Source organism: Zosterops lateralis (genome assembly GCF_965231275.1).
Source record: "Zosterops lateralis genome assembly, chromosome: 4".
In the NCBI taxonomy this organism is placed as follows: Eukaryota; Metazoa; Chordata; class Aves; order Passeriformes; family Zosteropidae; genus Zosterops; species Zosterops lateralis.
Window position 1 is genome coordinate 54,500,796 of NC_139765.1, and position 20,714 is coordinate 54,521,509.

Below are 20,714 nucleotides of genomic sequence, written 5' to 3' on the forward strand. Positions count from 1 at the left end.
CACTCACTTCTGCAGGTGTTCCAGCTCTGCGGGCAGGTCACAACCTACATAAACTCTGTTCATTAAACTGTATTCTAACAGTGCAGCAAAACAAGGATCCTGCAAGAGAAAATGAATATATTAACTGTAATCATGGTTCTTTGTGAAGTGAAATTTCAAACAAATTAACATGGCACATGAATGTGAAGAGATAGGACTTCTTCAAGAAACAGAACCTTACAAATGCTGCAAGTATTCTGCAACATGTGAGGAAGGTACCTACAGCTGCTCTAAATTACATACAGTTACATGTTAGGTGTAGGGGAACTAAATTTTCATTCAGACCATTTCTAGAGTATTGTTTTTTCCTTGTTCATGAAGTCAGACATAAAATGAGATATTATGACAAGCTCAACTTATTCCTGGGAAAGGACCATGCATGAGCTCAAAAGGAGCCCTCCTCCCTGGGACTTGCTGCACTACTTTGGAACAATCACTTCTGCCACCCTCCATTTCAAAAGGGGCACAACTACATTCTGTGAAGAACCTGATTGTGTGAACTGGACTTGCAGGCTGCTAGAGAACTTTAGAGGAAGTCAGAGCCTCCATGCTGGAGACAAAAAGGAGTTAGGAGTCTGTATGCACAGAGCACCATTTCCCTTGTGCTTGGAAATCTACTGTGTGTGTGCCTGAACTGTCCATTTATACGGAAACCAATGGAGATCAGATATTCCCAAATGCAGACTGAGCACAGTGTACAAGCTCCTAAGATACTCTGATGCTTCCTCACATCAGGTTAACCACAAAATCATTCAACTCCTCTGGCAAACAACATACACAATTCAAAGATGCAAACCCAAAACTTACTTTCACAAGAATGTGAGGATTTCCCACAACAATCAGCAAAGCTTTTGCTCTAGTAACTGCCACATTAAATCTCTTTGGGTTACAGAGAAAGCCCAAACTGTGTTTTTCATCATCAATTACAACTTTCTGAGATCGCACCTAAAATTAATTATGGATAGTTTTAGAAATAAAATGATGAGATCACAACATACCACAGTATAGCTTTAACATAATATTTCCTTACTGCAACAATCCACCCTGTTGAATGGCAATTCACAATGTGTCTTTCAGTAGCCTCATCAGTGTGCTTTGACTTAGCATAGGAAAAACAGCCAAAGCAAGTAGTGTGCTAAAACTATGACTCATTAGTTTTTCACCCATATTTCATCTATATTTGAACCTATCTTTGAAAAAAGAAAATTTTCATGACCTGAATAATGAGCATAAAATAAGTAAGTGTAGCACATAGCTAGAACTACTTTAAGAGAGATCCAACAGTGGACTGAAAAAACTATGGTGTGACAGGGAACAGTGAAAGTAAGCACGTTACCACTGCCCTCTGGAAAAAAAAAAGTGAGAAAATCCCAGACTCTTCCTCCAAGCTACAAATGTGAAGTACTACTACCCTAATTTAAACAGAAAGCAATAGATTTTTAATAATCCAGACTTTGAGAGAAGAGTAACTCTACAAGCATACACTTAATAAGCTGTTTTCAAATACTGTGACAGACTGACAAAAATATGGCTTCTAAATTTTTTAAAAGGCTTATATCAAAAATGAGACCCAGAGAATTAGACACATGTAAAAATTCTCAATAGGACCACAGAAAATTTACGTACTGCTGATAAGATGATGACCATGTACTCCTGCCCTTGAAACTCTTCTACTGTGCCAACCTTTATGTCTTCCAAATCAATACTTCTGAGAAGAAATCTAATTTTTTCCACCTATTAAAAACAAAAAAGGCAAAAAAACCCCCCAAAAAACCCCAAAACAAAAAAAAAAAAAAATTTGAGGGAATTTAGTGTTACATTTGAGAGTGGAGTGCTTCAAAACGAGAATCATATCACATATACACATATGTATTTTAACATGGCAATGTCATAAGGAATGACTACACCAAGCCATCATCCACTAGTAAGATTTTAAAAATAAAATAGCAACTTTTCCTACAAGAAATTATCACAGCTAATACACAACTTAGAAGGTGAAGGAGTACTCTACCACAAATTGAACAGAAGGAGAGAGATTTTTAGTAGTCCAGATTTTAATGAGAAGAATAACTCAGATCCTTAAATCCTCTCTTTCCAATGTGCATCATTCAGCCCTTCAAGAAGATGACAAAGATTCCACCTTTGCTTGCCAGGTGCATCATGCAGAGTGAAAGGCAGAAGTGAGATATGATCTTAAGCACCCACCAAAAGAGAAAGAGAACAAGGAGTCTCAGGCACTGAGATCCTGGTATGTGTGGGATTGCTGTACTGCCATCTGCTAAAAGTTGTTCAGAGATTATAACTGAAGTGCTCCAAAAAAAGAAATCCTGCCTGACTAAGCTGAAGATTTTTACAGTCAGACTCTACTTTCTCATCAGTGTTCCTGCAATACCAAGTAACTTTCTTAATGTGGACGTTACTATCACATGCCTTGTATTATAGGCAGATGAAGGACAAAATCACATGAAATCATGTGAAATCATTGTTTATGGAGTGTAAGAAATCCAGTCACATCAATACTATGAATACATATTTGGAAAAACAAATAATAACTGTAAATACAGGCAGGTGCATGAACCTGACCAGGTGGATCAATAAAAGCAAAGCTTTAATGTGCAAGTGAGATTTCTTCACGAGGGCTTGGTCTTTCTCATACACCTCAGTGTTTCCCCCAAGCCACACATGCAAAGTTCTGAATACTGAGATGTGAACACCAAGAAGAATTATGTGCATTGTCCAAAATCTCCTCTGCAACTGAAAGGGGATTAAGTTTATTTTTAAAATGAAAGTAAACATCACATACTTAACACATCTAAATATAAATACATTTAAAAATAATGCACAGCATTTGAAATTAATGTTCAACATTCTCTAGAGGCTTAAATAGCATTACAAACTTCAAGTCTGACTACAGGACAGCTAAGAAGTCACAGTAATTGTTTCCTCAAGGAAGGTGTCACACAATCTACTTCACAATAATCCCCTTCTGTTCCAGTCTTCAGACAGAGAGTGACAGAACCAAACTGCTGTTCCAGGTGTTGGATAATGAATTCTTGACTTGCAATCATTATGTCCAACAACTGAAAAATCTGCTTGTTTCCAAATTGGTCTCCTTAATTGTTTGATTTTTAAAACTGAAAAACCAGTAGAATGCCATTATTACTGTCTTTCAGATTTCAATGGCAGCATCATAATGACTGCTAATACACTGTGTACCATGATACACAACAGTGAAATTTTAACATATGCCCCCCCTGCTTTAACAAACCACAGCCACCACATAAAAACATGAAATGAAATACAGGAACTTTAAAGCTTGTAAGACATTAGACCTGTTAAACATTGTACCTGTTTACGATATGGTGCAATCACTCCAATATCTGCCACTGATACTGCAGAGTATTCACTTCTAGCCAGCTGGCAACAGTACATCATTACTTGAACTGCTTCAGCTGGATTGAACCATGAAGGACTGCAACCTTCACGTGTTTCACTGCCCTGTATTGGGGGTAAGAAAATGAGATGAAGGAGATGAGATGCAGAAATGACTATGTATTTATTAATACATTATTCTTTTACTGCATGAATGCAAAAAAAAAAAAAATGGAATGTTATATATAATTTCTATTCCTCTCTAGACACCTTTTCTAGAGAACAAGTATCACCTCATCTATTGTATTTTTTTATACCTTTATAAATATAATTGATATAACAGTATTTTAAGTATGCAACAAAGGATTTATATCTCAACTCAGAATAACAAATATTAATAAGCTTTGTGTCTTGCCTTTTCCAAGGTGGAAGAGTTTTAATCCAAACCTCTTCAAGTAGCAGGTATTACCACTTCTCATTAACTTCTTAGAAGACTAAAGAGAATTTGTTTTCCAAGGTACTACTTTTTCCCCTACCAAATTAAGCTCTAATGATCCTTTAGTTTTAGAAGCTTGTATCCACCTTAATGCAGGAAACTCTCATCAAAAGCAATCCAGAGCAGCTGATGGTAACTCCAGTCTGGTCATCCACTATGAATTTGAACTTCTATGAAAATGTCTTCACAATGCACTTCAAGAAGCAGCTGCTCAACTTCTTAGCAAACATTAGATTTCATTAACTGTTTTTAAAACCAGTTGGTCATGAAGTCACATTATTTGTGAAAGGCAGTTTAACCTTTTTTCCATATCCTTTCTAGAATTTATTCTAAAGAAATCAGCAAACTGCTAGCAAGCCTATACAGTTCACTCTATGAACATTTTACATACCCTAATTCCATGAAAAATTAATGGAAATCCCTTCCTGGGCAATTTCCCCCAGTTCAACAAAGAAGTTACTACTGAAGTATCTGCACAAACTTCTAGCTCCTTATGATAAAATAATTTAGATGGCAGGGCAAGCAACGCAGAATGCGACCTGTAGTTCTTTGTGAGTTTAGTGATCTGCAAAGACAAAACCCAAAATCCATAACTGAAACAGGTAATTATTCATCAGACTTCTCAGAACACAGCTACTACCTTACCACCCCCTAGCATTTAGTGTTTCTAAGGCTGCCAAAGAACTGAATTCAAGGCAAAAAGTGCAGTTGTGGTCTTCTGTAAGTAAAAAGTACATCAAAGCATTTTTTTGAAGGACCCTCTTTAAGCACTGTGTGAAGAACACAACAACCAAAGTTTGGGCTAACAGAATTTAGGAGGAAGTGTGACAGGTTTTTCAGCAGGCTGAACCTGACCTAAAGCCTATGTCTCAACACCCTCTCTTTCCTTAAATCTGCCATCAGATTTCCTCCCTTCTCTACTTCCATGGTCATCTAGTCATCTTCTACTCTCAGTTTAATTCTTCAAAGTATGTCACCATGAGAACAGGAAGGCATCTTAGGAAGCTTAACATCAACCCTATGTTTCAGATTCAGACAGTAATTAAAAGCAGCTACTCTCTGCCACTTAACATAGACTTTAAGTACTTGCCCATATAAGAATCTGTGGAAGCCATCCTTCAAAGGATGATAAAGAAATAAGAACAGTATCTCTTCTTCCCTTTGTGAAACATGATGTTTGCAAAATTAATCTTCGAAGAAGAGACTCTGTTTGTCTCTTTATGTTAAAAGCAGAAATGGTACTTTTTCATCTGTGCAAAATGAAGTTATGGTAAATCTGGACAACGAAGATGAAAGGCAATTTTGAGCTATTATTTACAACTGTGCTTTGTGCACCATATTTGACTTATCCTACTTAAGGATAGAGGATCTCTTTAAAGAAAAGTTTTAACATGTTGGACAGCTCAGCATCTTTACTATTCAGACTACATATGCAAGCTAATCATGCTTTTCTAGAGAATTATGCTCAAGCTAGACTTATCACTAGGTGTGGGGGTGCTGGAATAGTATCATAAGTTTCTTAGTTGTAGGTTTGATGTGAATTGGACTTTAACCCTAGCCAGGTAAAGCTACTGTCTTGGAATGTGCTTATCAGAGGTTGATAAGAGTTGCCAAGACAACTCTAATCCTCTGCCCTGGGTTTCGATCGTCCTATTGTGTTTTCCCCCATCCCATTGTACTTCTCCCCCACATGTCCACCACCCCCCAGACCCCAGACCTTCAGGAGAGGTGTCTGACAGGGATTGGTGAGCCTCCCAGGGCCACATCCCAAATCCACCCGATTTGTTAATGTTGTGTATTGCATTTTGACCTTACCCACCTGGCTTTGTGTGATTGGTCTTGTAACCTGTATCCACCCCTGAGATTTTGGGGGAACAAAAACCCCCTGTAACCGAGGCCCGGGGTCACTCCCCAGAGGCACAGGCCTGGAACCAGGGGCTGCTCCCTGAGTTACCCGAATAAAACCTTTTCTCCCTGAGCCTGGAGTGTCCCCTCTTTCTAACCACAGCCGAGACAGTTAAGGCAAAAGGACTGCGGAACCAAAAACCCACGCGAAGGTACTGTTGGGTGTATCACAGCTAGCAGGGCGGCCCAGCTGACGCTGAGCTGACCTGAGAGACAGATACGCGAAGCAACAACTAAGCATCAGGGAGCAAAATGGTGGTAAGAAACCACAACTTCTCCTTTTGTAACTGAGCTGAAAAAGGTTGATGGAAAGCTTAACTCACCAACAAAGGATTGTATGCTCCACAGGCACCAAAAGCATCCTCATCTCTCAGATACAGCTCTCTTGATGACAGTCTTTCTAGCAAGGACACATTTAATCCAAAAGTCCGCGCAAGTTTAGATTTTATTGTTGGCCCTAACTGCTTTGGATCTCCAACGAGAATTATCTGTATACAAAATTTAAAAACACCCATCTTAGGTAAAAATAATTGTTATTGAAACTTGATTTTATAATTACATACACATTTCAGAATTTAGAGATCAATTCATATCAAGTATTCTGCTTTCCTCCAAACATTTGTTTGCAAAGGACAGAAGTATGTTGTTGTCTTAAACAGAACACATATTTTATTTTGATATCTTCCACACACTGACCCAGTCCTACCAACACAGACTTGTTTTAGATGTAAAGAAACTTGTTTAAGTGTTGAAAATTGATATTATGCATGAATAATCTCTATTAAAAAACTCATTACCAGAAAATGGTTGCTTGCATTCTACGTAATCCACAAAATATGAAAATCCTAAACAAGCTTTTTCCCTGTTAGTAAATGATGTTAAGAGGACTACCTGTCCATCAGCTTCTGAAATCAACCCAAGAGGAATCAGACTCTCTGGTTCACTTGCTTGACCTGCCTCATCCAGAATCACATGAGTGAAATGTCCAAGCCTGTAATTAAATAACATTAACCTGAAACAGGGCTGTTTCCAGATTAGCTCATTCTGCCACCCTGTGGTTGACTTCAGCAATTCTGTTAACATCCTTGTCAAGTGTCCCACAGACACGGAGCAAAGATGGGTATTTCCAGAAGGAAACACAGAAAAAGCAACCCCATAACTTTCACTTTTCATCTTTGATTTCACTTACATACTCTGATACACACTTTTAATTAAAGCATTGTTTGTGCCAATGTTAAGATATGTAGAAAAGCTTCCCTTACTCTTAGTTTCCTTAAGATATTGAATTCAAACAATGCACTTCGTGTAGCAAAGACAATTCCAAGCTTTGATTCTGCCAAACAACTCAAGATAGTAAGGCTTTAGAGTGCCCTTTTCTGAAGTTAAAATCCAAGTCAGAGACAACCTTGGTTAATGGCACTTGATATGATAGTTGTTTACAGTTAGTAAAGGTGACTTGATAAAAGCCAAATTCATTGTAATTTTTAGCATGGCCATCATTTTGAGCCAAAGTGATTGTCAACAGGAAGGTAATTGCCTCTGGTGGCAGAGGAGAAATTATTGTTTCAAAAATCTGAAACATTACTCAAGATAATTCTTAAATTTACCACGGAGAAAGTTTCTGCTTAAACATTACTAAAACCAAGTGCTTTGCTCTCTTCACAATACAGATGCATGCAATAAACTAATAAAACAGCCCAAGCTGCAGTTCAGTCTTTAAAAGCTCTGGGGTTTGTGTCATCCAGCCACTTCAGTGATACTCCTATCTACGGTACTGTACCGTGTATCTGTTTGATAAAACAATCCTGCACTGCTGCATGTTGTAATTACAATCCTGGACCACAATGCCTTCTGAATATCATCACCATCTTTGCAGTAAGGTTTCACCAGGTCATCAATTTGCTGCAGAAACAGAAAGGTAAAACAAAATACCAGCCTAAATCACATCTTTTAAATATGAATAGAAAAGCTCTCTGAAAACTGCTTTAAGAGCTGAGCAAAACACATAGATTTAGACCCATGCATACATCAAAATGAATGAATTAATTCACCTAAGCCAAGTAGTACATATGCAAGACATCTGTGCTTTATTTTAAGGATGAAAATGGAACATTTGGATACTTTATATACTCATCTATTTATACACACACACATATATGTATATATGTGCATATATATACACACACGCACACACACGTATATATATACAAATGTATGTCTCTAAATATACAGGCATATGTATAAATATATATGTATATATGTAATGAACCCACAAGGTGCGTGTCCTGCATAGAGATTATAATCCTACTTGCTTATTTTCTGTGTAAGTAGTCTTAACCTGGACTGGTAACAAAAAAACCAAATGAAATCAAAAATCCCCACCAATGCCTATCTGCTGTTCATAGAGTTAAGCACAGAAATAGTAATTAAAAAAAAAGGTGAAGATCCTATGCTCATACAATCAAATGAAGGATTATGATCAACATTTTCCAGTTAATCTTCTGGAAAAGCTGAAGCAATGTAATACTCAGGATCCTAAGCAAACCTAAGCAGCGTCACAGCCACTGAGAGTCAAAAATCAGTCTTTTAAGGTAAAAATATTAAAATTGAAATCTTAAGTGGCAGATATCGGTAATATTTACCTCTATTGACCTGAAGGCAGCATTAACTCGGACCATAGTTCCTGGTTTTAAGAGATTGGTTTGATGCAGCCGCAGGCAAATCAGATCTGTAGCAGCATTTGATGGTGCACACACCAAAATCCGACTGTCTGGGAGAGTAAAATGTATCTACATTAAAGAAGACAGATTAAAAAAAAAAAAAAAAAAAGGTCATTTAAGAAGCAGGAATAGAGCAAACATTCCCATTTTATTTCACAATACAGAACCTGGAAGAGTTTCCATTCACTCTTTTGCAATTCAGTAACACTTCTGCCGACGGTCACGACCAAATACTCGCAAACTGAGTGTACCCAGAACAGACTCAATTAATGGTTATCATATTAATGTATACCAGTGCTTCATGAATACCTTATGCACTACTGGAATCATACGGTAGACACTGTTCACTGAGATTCTGAAGACAGAAAGGCTTGAAAATAAGCCATTCAGAATTCTGTTAAATCCATATGAAGATGGATTTTCCTCCTTTTATGGAGCTACAGAAAATGATTTTAAAGACAGTATTTTGAAAATTCCTTTGGAAAAATTATGATGGTACTTACAGAAATACTATAAATGCTCCAACATGGAAAAGACTAGAGATGACTGATTTGTCATTCACTACTACCTGTAAAATAGCTTCAATAACTGTTACTGTTTTTCCAGTTCCTGGTGGTCCAAAGAGAAGATAAGGTGTTGGGCGACATTCACCACTCAGTATCCTTTTTACTGCCAGTTTCTGTTGCACATTCAGCAGAGGATTGAAAAATTCACCATCTCTCTGTTTAGGTGTCATAGTATCGCCAACTATAATCAAGACAAGCATATCTCAGAACTTCACATCTATATTTTTTACATATGTAGAATAAAGCAATTCACAACATGCTTCTGCAAATTTTTGTTTCTTTTTCATGGTAACAACCAATGAATTTCTCAAAAATGCAGTTTTCATTGAATACCAAGTAGAAAATAAGCCATTAATATTTCCAAAGTGTACTGGCTCTTTATTGAAAGGCAGAAAAAGACCATGCTTACATAACCCAACAATCCATAAAAACTCTATTCAGTAATTTTAGAATCAAGCTCACTTTCTTGTCCTAGAACAGCAAAACTTGAAAAACTTCCAGTAACTGGCACTTTGGGAATGGTACCAGTACTACATGATCAATCCTCTGCTACAACTGCTGGATTTTTTTTTATAATCCTGTCTGAATTAGTCTAGCTTTAGCTTTCCACAGCAGAATCTTATGAACCCTTGGACAGAAGTGCATTCTAGGTAATTTATCAGTAATTCTTTAGCATACTTATAATAAAAAATGACATGATCACTCTCCTCTTAGACATTTCACTACAATGATATTTAAAGTCACACTTTCCAAAAAAAGTATAGGAATAATCTGGGATACTTGAAAAAGTTTTAGCATCTTTATCAAAGCTTTCCCAAAGATAAGAGACAGCACCCCAGTAACAAATTGAAAACTCTGAATATGACCAAAAAGTTTGGAGTAAATGACTGGGAAGTAACTATTTATTCATTACAAAATATATCATCAGATGCTTGCTCTCCCTTTCCCGCAAGGTGTTCAAAGCCAGCCTGGATGAACCTCTGAGCAATCTGGTCTAGTGGAAGGTGTTCCTGACCGTGGCAGAGGGGTTGGAACTAGACGATGTTTAACGTCCTTTCCAACCCACACTACTCTACATTCTGCAAATTAGAAACATTTAAGTAACGCATCAAAAGCCTCCACAGAAACTTCCTGCTAGGAGTTCTAGAATTTGTCTTTAAAAGACAGAGCACAAGGGCATCTTAAAGGTATCTTACCCAGCCCTGATTTACTGATGAAATACTTATTATTTAAGCACATATATCAAGTTGGCTTGTTTGCAGAGTTACTCTCATCACATCTGTTATGTTCACCTCCCTTGATGTCTTACCTGTTGTTGGTTTGTTCTGCTTTTTCTTGACCTGAAAAGAGCAAGTAAAGGGAAATGTATTTATAACCTTAAGAAGACAGGCAACTATCTGCCCTAACACTTTTTAAGTTGCTCAGCTTTAATTTTTGCCCATTAAATAGAATATTTAAGACAGAAAGGTAAGAGTAGAAGAATAACGTGCCAGGAATTTCCATGTTAAGTTTAAGATTTCTAATAATTTGGCTCTGTTAACATTAAACATTTATTTCACAAGTACTCTGCAGGCTCAGATGAGCATTTTGAAGCCATGGCTACATAACTTGCTTACTTCCACAAAAGCAAACAGTCACATTCCAGACCACTATGAAAGATACATGCACCTTCCTTGGTGGACATGTCCCTTCAGATTGTCGCACGGGAGAAAACTGCTTGTAGGGAATGTGTTTGTTGCCAAGGCTCTGGACATCAGGCCTCAATCATCTTAAAAATCCTGATTTCAAACCAGATTGTTGTAAAGCACAAATTGCAGGTGAAATAATCAGGAAAAAAATCTTGCATGTAATGGTGGTGAAGCACAGGTTATGAACATGCTGTGCAAACTCTAGACAAAAATAAAGAAATGCTGACACAGGCCCCAAAGCTGACTTGATCTAGTGTTGGTGACAGTCCTGCTTCAACAAAGAAAGAGAATTAGGCAGCCTCCAAAAGTCCTTTCTAAAAAAGATTACTACATTTTATTAATATAAGTGGCAGTTAAGCCTGGGTATATCTACTCAGAACAGGATGATTATCTTCTATTACAAGATTATTTCCTCCACATTGACTGGACTTACATATCTACTCAACAGTAGCTATGAAAACTAGTCTAAGGCAAATCTGACAATTCACAATCACACACTTTTTTAATAAGCACTTTCCATTTTGTTAGCTTTATAATATCAATTATCATAAAATCCCCCATGTCCAGGCAGCAAACAAAAACTTCTGTCATTAGAATGCAGCAGAACATAACTTTGATTCTTTGATACTTCATTATGCAATTCCTTTCTGGCAACAGCTGTACAGTATCTGGTACCAATCTGACTGAAGGAACATTTTAAGGAATATCTACAGAATAGATACCTTACTTTCCTGCTGTGAAGATTGTTTAAGATCGTCATCAACAGCACAATACTCTGTAGTATTCTGGGTCTTGATAGTTTGTGGTGATTGTAACACAAGCCTTTCTGGAAATAACACTAAATTTAGCAGAGAAAGAGAAAGTAGAGAAATTTCAAAGTCACACAAACATTTTGTATGTTTCACTGATTAATGCTACTGTTGACACATCACCTTAGTCTGAGCTGCCAAAATTGGTTTATCAGAAGTAAGGTGGTAAAGACATGAAGTTCATATGCATCGTTCAATTCAACCACAGAACAGGAAACCAGTGTTTTTTAATAAATTGTGAGGTAACATAAACCACAGCCATTTTACTGGCTATTATTACAGCAGTATGTACGACTTCTGCATTTCTTGTTGGCTCTAACAGTTCACAAAGTTTGTTTCCTCTCCTCTTGCCTGTGATGAAACAATTCTGACCAAACCTCCTCTGCATTCAGCATTACTTTTTCTTAAAAACCAAACCAAACCAAAAAGCCCCTAACAACACAAGGAAAACTCTAAGAACAAATTACAATGCACTCTTCTCAGCATGCCCTGGTGTGAAAGCAATAAAACTCTCAAGACTCTGCACAAAGAAACTCCTCTAGACAGCTTAATAATCAAATGAAATGTACCTTTTTCACCCAGGTAGAGAGCTTGATGAATGGCCAACTGGCATCGCCTGCCAGGAATCCTGGAAGCAGAACACAGATTTGTAGATTAAAGTAAAAGCTTATGTTTTCATATACTATGACAGCACACATCTATGAAGTATCTGGTACTTTCTCTGTGTGTAAAAAATGTAAGTTTTATATAAAAATATGTTTTTTTTAGAAAAAGCATCTATTGAGAAATATGCTGCAGAAGTATAAACAGCTTTGCTATGAATAATATTGACACACATATTATTGATACACACACATTCTCTAGCTTTCCAGTGATACAAAGATGGCCTGGTGTTCAACACTTTAAAGGAATCTTTTTGCAAGGCTGAATTTACAGAGAAGATCACGTAACTCCAAAGAGGTAATAATATCCCATTAAAACAAAAATACAAAAGAATGGGAGACTATCACCAGCTATTTTTACTTCCCGCATAGTCTGGCAGCTGTATTAGTATATCTTTTCCTTAAAAAAAACAAAACAACAAAACCTAAGAAAAATACCCCCAAACACCCTACCTCATTCCCCCTCATTTTACTGTCTGACATTGGTGTGGCTATCTAGAAATTATTAAGATAATAGCTCTTTGAACACTTGTACATTATAATCTTTTAACTGTGAATATGGTGGCAAAGGTGTGTTAAGGAAAAGAAGTGAAAAGATTGGCAAGATCTTAATTATCTCGTCTGTGTCCACCAAAATAAACAGCTGATGGTCATATTTTAGAAGTCACTTTACTAGAGGAATCATTGTATGCAGCTTTCTGAAAGCTTATAAGAACACCTGCAATGAACAAATTCCACATCCATGGGTTCCAAGTTGTAAGTCCGTTCAAAGTCTGCATTAACCTTAAGAGTAACATCTTCCTCACATATCTGTTACAAAGATTGAAAAAAAAGTCAGGATATTATGATTTAGTACTTTAAACATAATGAAGCACTTTGAAAGCACTGAACCCCCCCAAGTCCAAAAAGTACATCTAGATTTACCTACTATCAACATATTACATATCTACATTGTGTTAAAAGTGCTTTCAGAGCAGATTATAATCTCAAAAGAATAGGGAAACCAGAGTCTTCAAAAATACAATAAGAATAAAAAATCACCATTCAAAATACAGATAAAATAAACCTATCTTCTTAGAAGTCAGGTTAACTGACTAGTCTGTAACTCCAGGAATTGCAAGCTTCCCTTATAAAACCTGTGGACCATGCTATTTTCAAGAGGAGAGACACTCTGCTTACCTCGGCGACATAGGCAATGTACTCTATTATATGCTCTGAGTAGATCTGACTTTTCAGTATCACCTTATCACCTAATTGCAAACAAAGTTAAAAAGCAAAATTACTGTTACAAGTAGAAGTAACATTTTCACTGCAGCATGTAATTTCTTTTTCTCTTCTGCATGTTTAAACTAGAAATTTGCAAGAGGCTAACTTCAGCAAAATTGCTGTATTAATCAGTATTGTTTTGAAATGCCATATGTAGTTGTATATTACATTTTAAAAGGCATCTAGTATTGATGCCATTAGACAACGCCTCTTGAAAATACTATCTTGTATATTATATTGAAATTCTGAATTTAATTTTTGCTGCTTTCCCAGCTTTTTTCCTACACCTATTGCTTTTTAAGCTATTACTACATTGCAGTTTACTTTTGCTAAAAGGTCCACTGATCATTGTGAAAGAAAAATCCCAAAGGATTGAAACATCTGTAAGAACAGACACATGCAGTGCTGCTTCAGGTAACAGCCACTCTGAGACACTGACATAGTGTCCTTGTGTCCCCTGTCCTCTAGCCTAAATGAGTAACTTAGTGCTCAAATATTGAAAGACTTCTTTACACAAATGAATAAACAATATAGTTTGCATTGTAGTGAAAATAAAGTCAAACAGCATGTTGATCTATATCTCATGTTCATTTCTACCTGGAACCAGGCGAGGTCTGCCCTCTCCTACTCCTGGCACTTCCAGCACCAACAAGTTCCCATTCCTTTTTAAAGTAACCCCACTCATGTAGTAGTCTTTTAAATCCATTTCTGCTTGGATCTCTTCAAGCCATAAAAGAGTAGAAAAGTTTGCTTTATAATTATCTAGATTAAGACGCTGAAAAAAAACCCAGTATACATTACTTTTTTACACAAAGATATGGAACCTACTACTGCTAATGGTAAACAAAACACTTCTTAAGACAGACTGCACAGCAACTGGGTTGCCAAATAAGATACTTAAACACATGCATCCATACACTTAGTATTTTAAACCTCTTTAATAGCCAAAGCAAGATTAGTACAGCCCTTGGAGCTCAAATACAGTAGCCTCTCAGCTAAAGAGTTAACCTAGTCTCTGCCTACTACAGTGGTAGTTTCACCATCTGAATTCAGGGGCAGTCTACAAACTGAGTTCTACGCTCAGTTTATGCCCAGAAAGCATGGACTATCATGAGACAGCTGAAAAAAGAGTCACGTCAGTCTCAGCCTTGGCTGATGATCATGCAACTTTATGGTGAGCTGAAAGAACCTGAATTTTCTCCCTTAAGGCTTAATGAATCTTACTGCAGAGGTATTCTCCAACAGTACCAAGTTCTAGCTAAGGTTAGGGTTAGGGTAAGGATGTGGTTAAAAATACACACCATTAATGGCAGGCCATCAGTGTATAATTATTATAAACACTACAGAGCTTTTGAGAGGATCTCTAACCTACTAGCTTAATGCTATGATCTCAAATTTAATGGTAGCTTAATGCTGTGATCTCAAGTTTAATGTGAGCTATTTAGTCAGCAGAAAATAGCCTTTTACATTTTAAAAAAGTGTCAGCCCCAATTCATAAGTACTTAAAATTTACCCAAAAAATGAGTTACAGGAATGTTCTACCAGAAATCAGAGTAAAGTTTGGAGAAGGAATTACTGTAATATTCTTGTTAAGACTTTATAGCTTTTTGGGGGGTGTTTTACATGTATTCTGAAACTGCTATACTTGTGGGAAAAATTTAAACAAGCTGTAGTGAATTCAATCTGACAGTGCTTAAGAAAACAATTTTGAACAACCAGAAAACAATCCTCTCTTATTGCAATAATTTAAGAGACTGATTTTCTATGAAATAACAACTTTTCTGATACCTCAAAAAAACCCGTTCAAATGATGCCTAAAAAGTGAAAATACAGAAAAATCTTTGTTCAGCTTGTGTGATGTCCTCCCCAATATACTTCTACTCTCTTTTCATATTTTCCCATTTATGCTTGTGTGGTTTTGTAAGCTTGCCATCTGTAACATACTGAAACCTATGGAAGTTATGGGATTCAGACTGAAGTTTAAGTCTACCTGAGAAGTGTTATGTCATCTCCTCTTACACTAAGGACTATATATTCTTCCTAAGTTAAGGGTGCTTGAACAAAAACACTCTATCAGAAAATATTTTTTATACAAAACCTACACTTACATACCTCTGCTAGGAGGGGCTGAAAGGTCAGTATGTCCAGCTGCTGTTCAACACATTTTCTTAACTCATCTGGTATGGTATAATGTGGGAGGAAGTTTGAACACCACCTTCTTTTATTTCTAAAACAAAAATGTACAAAATATAATTTAGCTTGCTTATATATCATATAATTTACAACATATCATTTAGCCTGCTTCACATACATAATGTATGTGAAAACCAGCTGATTAATATGCCACATCACCAAGACTCTAAATGCAAAACACATTCACACAACAGACTAATGACTCCTTCAGAGGGACAATTGAGAAGTTTGTTATATTGGGAAGACAGGTAAGAGATACCCTACAAAGATGCTCCTTGACACTGTAGGGAAAAAATTCACGTGGCCAAAGCTCAATTCAAGGTGAGGCTGTCCAGTACTGTGGGGGACAACAAAAAGGTTTTAAAAATATGCCAAAAGCCAAAGGCACTGCAGAAACAACATTGGCCCATTACAGGATAAGGATGGTGACCTCACACACAGGGACACAGACAAGGCAGAGATGTTTAATGCTTTCTTTGCCTCTGTCATCAACAATGATGAGAGGCTATGAGAGTGCCAGTGCTCTTAGCTGGAGAGTCATGACTGAGAATGATAAACTTCAAGTTGAACCTGAACTTTTGCAGGATTTGCTGCTCCTGCTGGATTGCCATAAGTCTATGGGACCTGATGATATTCATCTGAGTACTCAAACAGCTCGCTGATATCATCACAAGACAGTAAAGTTTTTGATACTGTCTCTCAGAGGATCCTTCAGGACAAAATATCCAGCCCACAGCTGGATAAATACACCATGTGATGGGTGAGCAACTGGGTTACAGTGAAGGGGGTGACATCTGACTGCTGACCTGTGCCTAGTGGGGTTTCACAGGGCTCCATCATAGGGCCAGTTTTCTTCAACATCTTCTCAAATGACTTGGATGAAGGATTTGAAGGTATACTGAGTATGTTTGCCAATGATACTAAATTGGGAGGAGCTAATGACTCCCTTAAATGCAGAGAGGTGCTGAAGAAAGACCTACACAAACTAGAAATATGGACGACCACCAGCTGTATGACACTGGACAAAGACAAGTGCCAGATTCTGCACCTGGTCCTCTTGGATGTATAACGAGACTGGGAGATAAGACACTAAAAAGCAGCACTGCAGAAAGGGACCTGGGGGTCCTGGGGAATAGCAAGTTGAGCATGAGTCAGCAGTGCCCTGGCAGCCAGGAGGGACTGGGGTATCCTGGGGTGCATCAGGTATGGCACTGCCAGCCAGGCAAGGGAGGGGACTGTCTCACCACGAGGATGGTGAATGGCCTGGAGGAACATTAACTGAAGCCTTATGAGGAGCTGCTGAGGTCACTAGTTCTTTTCAGCCTGGAGGAGACTGAGGGAAAACCTCACTGCAGTCCACAACTTCCCCATGGAAGAGGAGGGGCACGCACGGATCTAGTGACCAGCACACAGGACCTCAGGGAAAGGCACGAAGCTGTGTCAGGAGAGCCTAAAGTTGGGTATTAGGGAACAATTCTTCATCCAGAGTGTGGCTGAGCACTGGAACAGGGAAGTGGTCACAGCCCCAAGCCTGATAATGTTCAAGAAGGGTTTGGACAAAGCTTTCAGGCACATGGTGTGCATCTTGGGTTGATTCTGTGCAGGGACAGGAGCTGGACTTGATGATCCTTATGGATTCCTTCCAACTCTGGCTATTCTGCAATAAATGTTCTACCTATAGATTATTTGAAAACATCATGTTTCTGCTTTTTCAGCTTAGGCATATTTTCATAACTAAGCAAATACCCCAAGTAAAATGGAAGCTTATTTGCAAAATGAAAGTTTTCAATGTAAGATGGAAGACATTAGTCAGACGTAGACAATTAAGCTCTGTAAACAATTAACACAACTTATCTCAGCTTATTATTTTCTGTTTCCCATCTTTTTTCTTACTAACACAATTGTTAGTAAGTAGATAACTAAGGACCAGTGTTTTATCTTATTACCACACTACACATTAGTGATTGATTGAAAAACCTACAAAGAAATCAAGGAGTTAATTACTAAAACAACCTCTTCTATCAGCAATGTCCATAATCATCTTGTTTACAACATATATATATATACACACCCCCCAATATATAAACATGCACAGATTCTCCCAGTTTCACATTTTCTTTCTCAGCATTACAGAACAGATATAGCAATACCAAATAGTATTGTTTTATGCTCCAAGTGACAGTACCTTGTGTGTTTAGGGCCAGCCACTGTTGTCTTCCTTGCCTGAGAATCTGGAATAACTGTATGCTTTACTGGAGAATAAGGCTGTACAGGTGCTATAAGTAATTCTTCTTCACATGTTACAGTGGCTTCAATGTAGCGGCCAACAGTAAAATCAGAAAAACCAAGCAACAGGAGCTCTTTACTGTGTCCATGAATCCTTCAAGTAAACAGAAGTTATCTTCTTAAAACCAGTATGTTCACACTTCATTTTCTTCAGTTAGATATGAGTACTGCTAATTTAGGGTAATTCCTCACACTCCCCATCTCAAGTTCAATCCAGGTATCATAAATAATTAAACCCCCTCCCACTCAGTCACCCACTCAAAATACTCCAACAGAAAAGCACAGCAAAAATCTCAACCCCACAATTTCATCAAAACCTTGGGTAAAATGCAGAATCCTTCTATACAACATACTAGGGTACAGAATTAATACCCCTGTTAAAAGGAACATCCTAATTACTGCTACTGCTAAAGAAGAGCCATACAGCTCCACCAGAGGAACCTGAAGCAACTCCCTTCACTGTCTGCAGTAATAGCTTTGCAGCACCTTGCACAAAGCTACTCAGAACTGAACCCTAACTGTAAACATATGAAGTGGAGAAAACAGGAAAAATCCTTTAATTCTGAAAAACATACTTTATATGTGCAAGTGTTGCTTGGGGAGTGACAGACAGGAAAAAAAACAGGAGGGAAAGAATTCTTCAGATTGGTTTCTAAGAAACTTAAGCACGACTATAGTGCAATTCTCTAACTACATGGTCAACACTGCTACCATGCGCTTGAAACAAATGCATCCAAGAAGAATTCCAGCTTACCTTCCCTTTGGCAGGAGAACCACTTTTTAAACATTTACCAACTAACACTACTTGCTCAGGTTAAAACTATAGCCTAGTTTACTCTGATATAAAACCTCAGAAGAGACATTGAACTGTTCAAATTTATGGTCTAAATCTGCAGTCTCTATGTCTCTTAAGTGGCCAGCAAACATTTGTTAAATTCATGCTGCAGTCTTCCATGAAGCTTTTGTGGATTATTCTGTATTATTAGAAGATTCTAAGACTTTGTGGCTTTTATGGATTTACAGTGAAATATAAAACATTCTTTCTACATGTCTATCTCCACAAAGGCAAGCCATGCCTTCAGCTCTGTCTTTTAAACTAGACCTGGATTATCCTCCTAAGAAATTTTTTACCCCTTGCTTCACTATTTAAAATGGTAAGAGAAGTAGTGTGAATATTATTGCAGCATTACTTTGATGAATGAAACCTTGTTTTCCTCTGCTCAACTTTTCCTTTACCATCCTAGGAATCAATGGCTGTGGAACACAAAGTCTGCAGAGCTATAGCTGGAAGCAAGTGAAAGGTACAAAAATGTAAGCTTTGGTACATAAGGCGCCTACTCCTACTTAAATGAAAGAGCTCCCACAAAGCCACTTTCCATTCTTAACTAAATTAATAAAATATTTTGTATAGCTGAGTGTTTTTTGTTTTTCGAGGGTTTTCTAAGATTTGCAAAGCACTTCCTCTGTAAATTACACCTTCAGTGAAGAAAGCTTTTTCTTTCCTATTTCAGCATACATAACTTGAATTTCCCTTCACAGAACAGAAAAACTTGAGATCAGGGAATGTAGTAATACTAAAGACTAGAAGAAATGCATCAGACATAATACAGCAATTCCTAGGAAATCTATATTAGCTCTAGTACTCATGGAGCAATGGATTTACTACAAAGAATATATCCATCTGCAGGCATTATCTTCATCTCACTGTGCCATTTTAGAGATGTTATTTACTCCCATTCATATTGCTTTATTAACTGCTACCACTTTCTTTCAATAAAAATTCAGAATCAAGCACTGAAATGGTAACTACTTTCAAGGTCTAACATAGGTTTCCAGATGATTTGCTAATATGTATCGGCTCACTTCACTCTACACCATGTGCCTGTTTTGACTGCGGTAGAGTTCATTTTCTTCATAGTAGCTATATGGGACTCTGGTTTAGATCTATGCTGAAAAAAGTGTTGATAGCACAGGGATGTTTTTACAGTGTTGAAAAGGGCTTGCACAAAGTAAAGGCCTTTTGCCCTTCTCATACTGCCCCACCAGTGAGGAGGCTGGGGGTGCACAAGGTGTGGGAAGGGGACACAGCCAGGACAGCTGACACCAACTGCCCCAAGGGATATTCCACATCATAAGGCATCATGTTCAGTACATAAAGCTGGGGAAGGAAGAAGGGAGGACATTCTGAGGGATGGCATTTGTCCTCCCAAGTCACCAACATGTGTGACAGACTCCTTGCTGTCCTGGGGATGCCTGAACGCCTGTCTGCCCATGGGAAGTGGTGAACAAATTCCTTGTTTTACCTTGCTTGTGTTAGTGGCTTTTGCTTTACCTTTTAAACTGTCTTTATCTCAACCTATGAGTTTCCTCACTTTTACTCTTCCCATTGTCCCCACTGTCCTGTTGGAAAGAGTGAGCAAGCTGCTGAATGGGGATCAGTAGCCAGCTGGGGTTAAAGCACAACATGCCAAGAAGAGAATTATGCCTAGAATAAGGGAACTGTTAAGTCTATTTGCATTACTTCTTGCCATTGTATTGGTTAGAAATAATGGAAAGAAATACTTACACAGCTGTGCATACAATCACAATGAATATTTTTTCACCTGGTGGTATCACAATTTCTGGAGTGGTATTGCTGTGCTTAACTGGTTGCTCCACATGGTCTTTTTGCTCATTTTCTCCATTTTGCATATTTTCATCTTTCATGAAGGA

General features: G+C 37.7%; 1 protein-coding gene across 1 annotated transcript in view; it reads right to left on the minus strand.

Moving 5' to 3' along the window:
• Positions 1–3: 3 nt before the first annotated feature.
• MOV10L1 (Mov10 like RNA helicase 1) overlaps positions 4–20,714 on the minus strand; it is a gene marked incomplete at both ends in the record, with an annotated part of 30,295 nt that continues 9,584 nt past the window's right edge. Inside the window, 17 exons of the mRNA XM_083860619.1 lie at positions 4–99; positions 847–984; positions 1,666–1,773; positions 3,388–3,537; positions 6,136–6,300; positions 6,704–6,803; positions 7,593–7,714; positions 8,455–8,601; positions 9,101–9,279; positions 10,408–10,438; positions 11,509–11,624; positions 12,165–12,223; positions 12,976–13,067; positions 13,437–13,507; positions 14,121–14,298; positions 15,636–15,750; positions 17,902–18,096. Of these exons, the coding sequence (XP_083716745.1) occupies positions 4–99; positions 847–984; positions 1,666–1,773; positions 3,388–3,537; positions 6,136–6,300; positions 6,704–6,803; positions 7,593–7,714; positions 8,455–8,601; positions 9,101–9,279; positions 10,408–10,438; positions 11,509–11,624; positions 12,165–12,223; positions 12,976–13,067; positions 13,437–13,507; positions 14,121–14,298; positions 15,636–15,750; positions 17,902–18,096 (2,062 nt within the window). The remainder of the gene's footprint in view (positions 100–846; positions 985–1,665; positions 1,774–3,387; positions 3,538–6,135; positions 6,301–6,703; positions 6,804–7,592; positions 7,715–8,454; positions 8,602–9,100; positions 9,280–10,407; positions 10,439–11,508; positions 11,625–12,164; positions 12,224–12,975; positions 13,068–13,436; positions 13,508–14,120; positions 14,299–15,635; positions 15,751–17,901; positions 18,097–20,714) is intronic.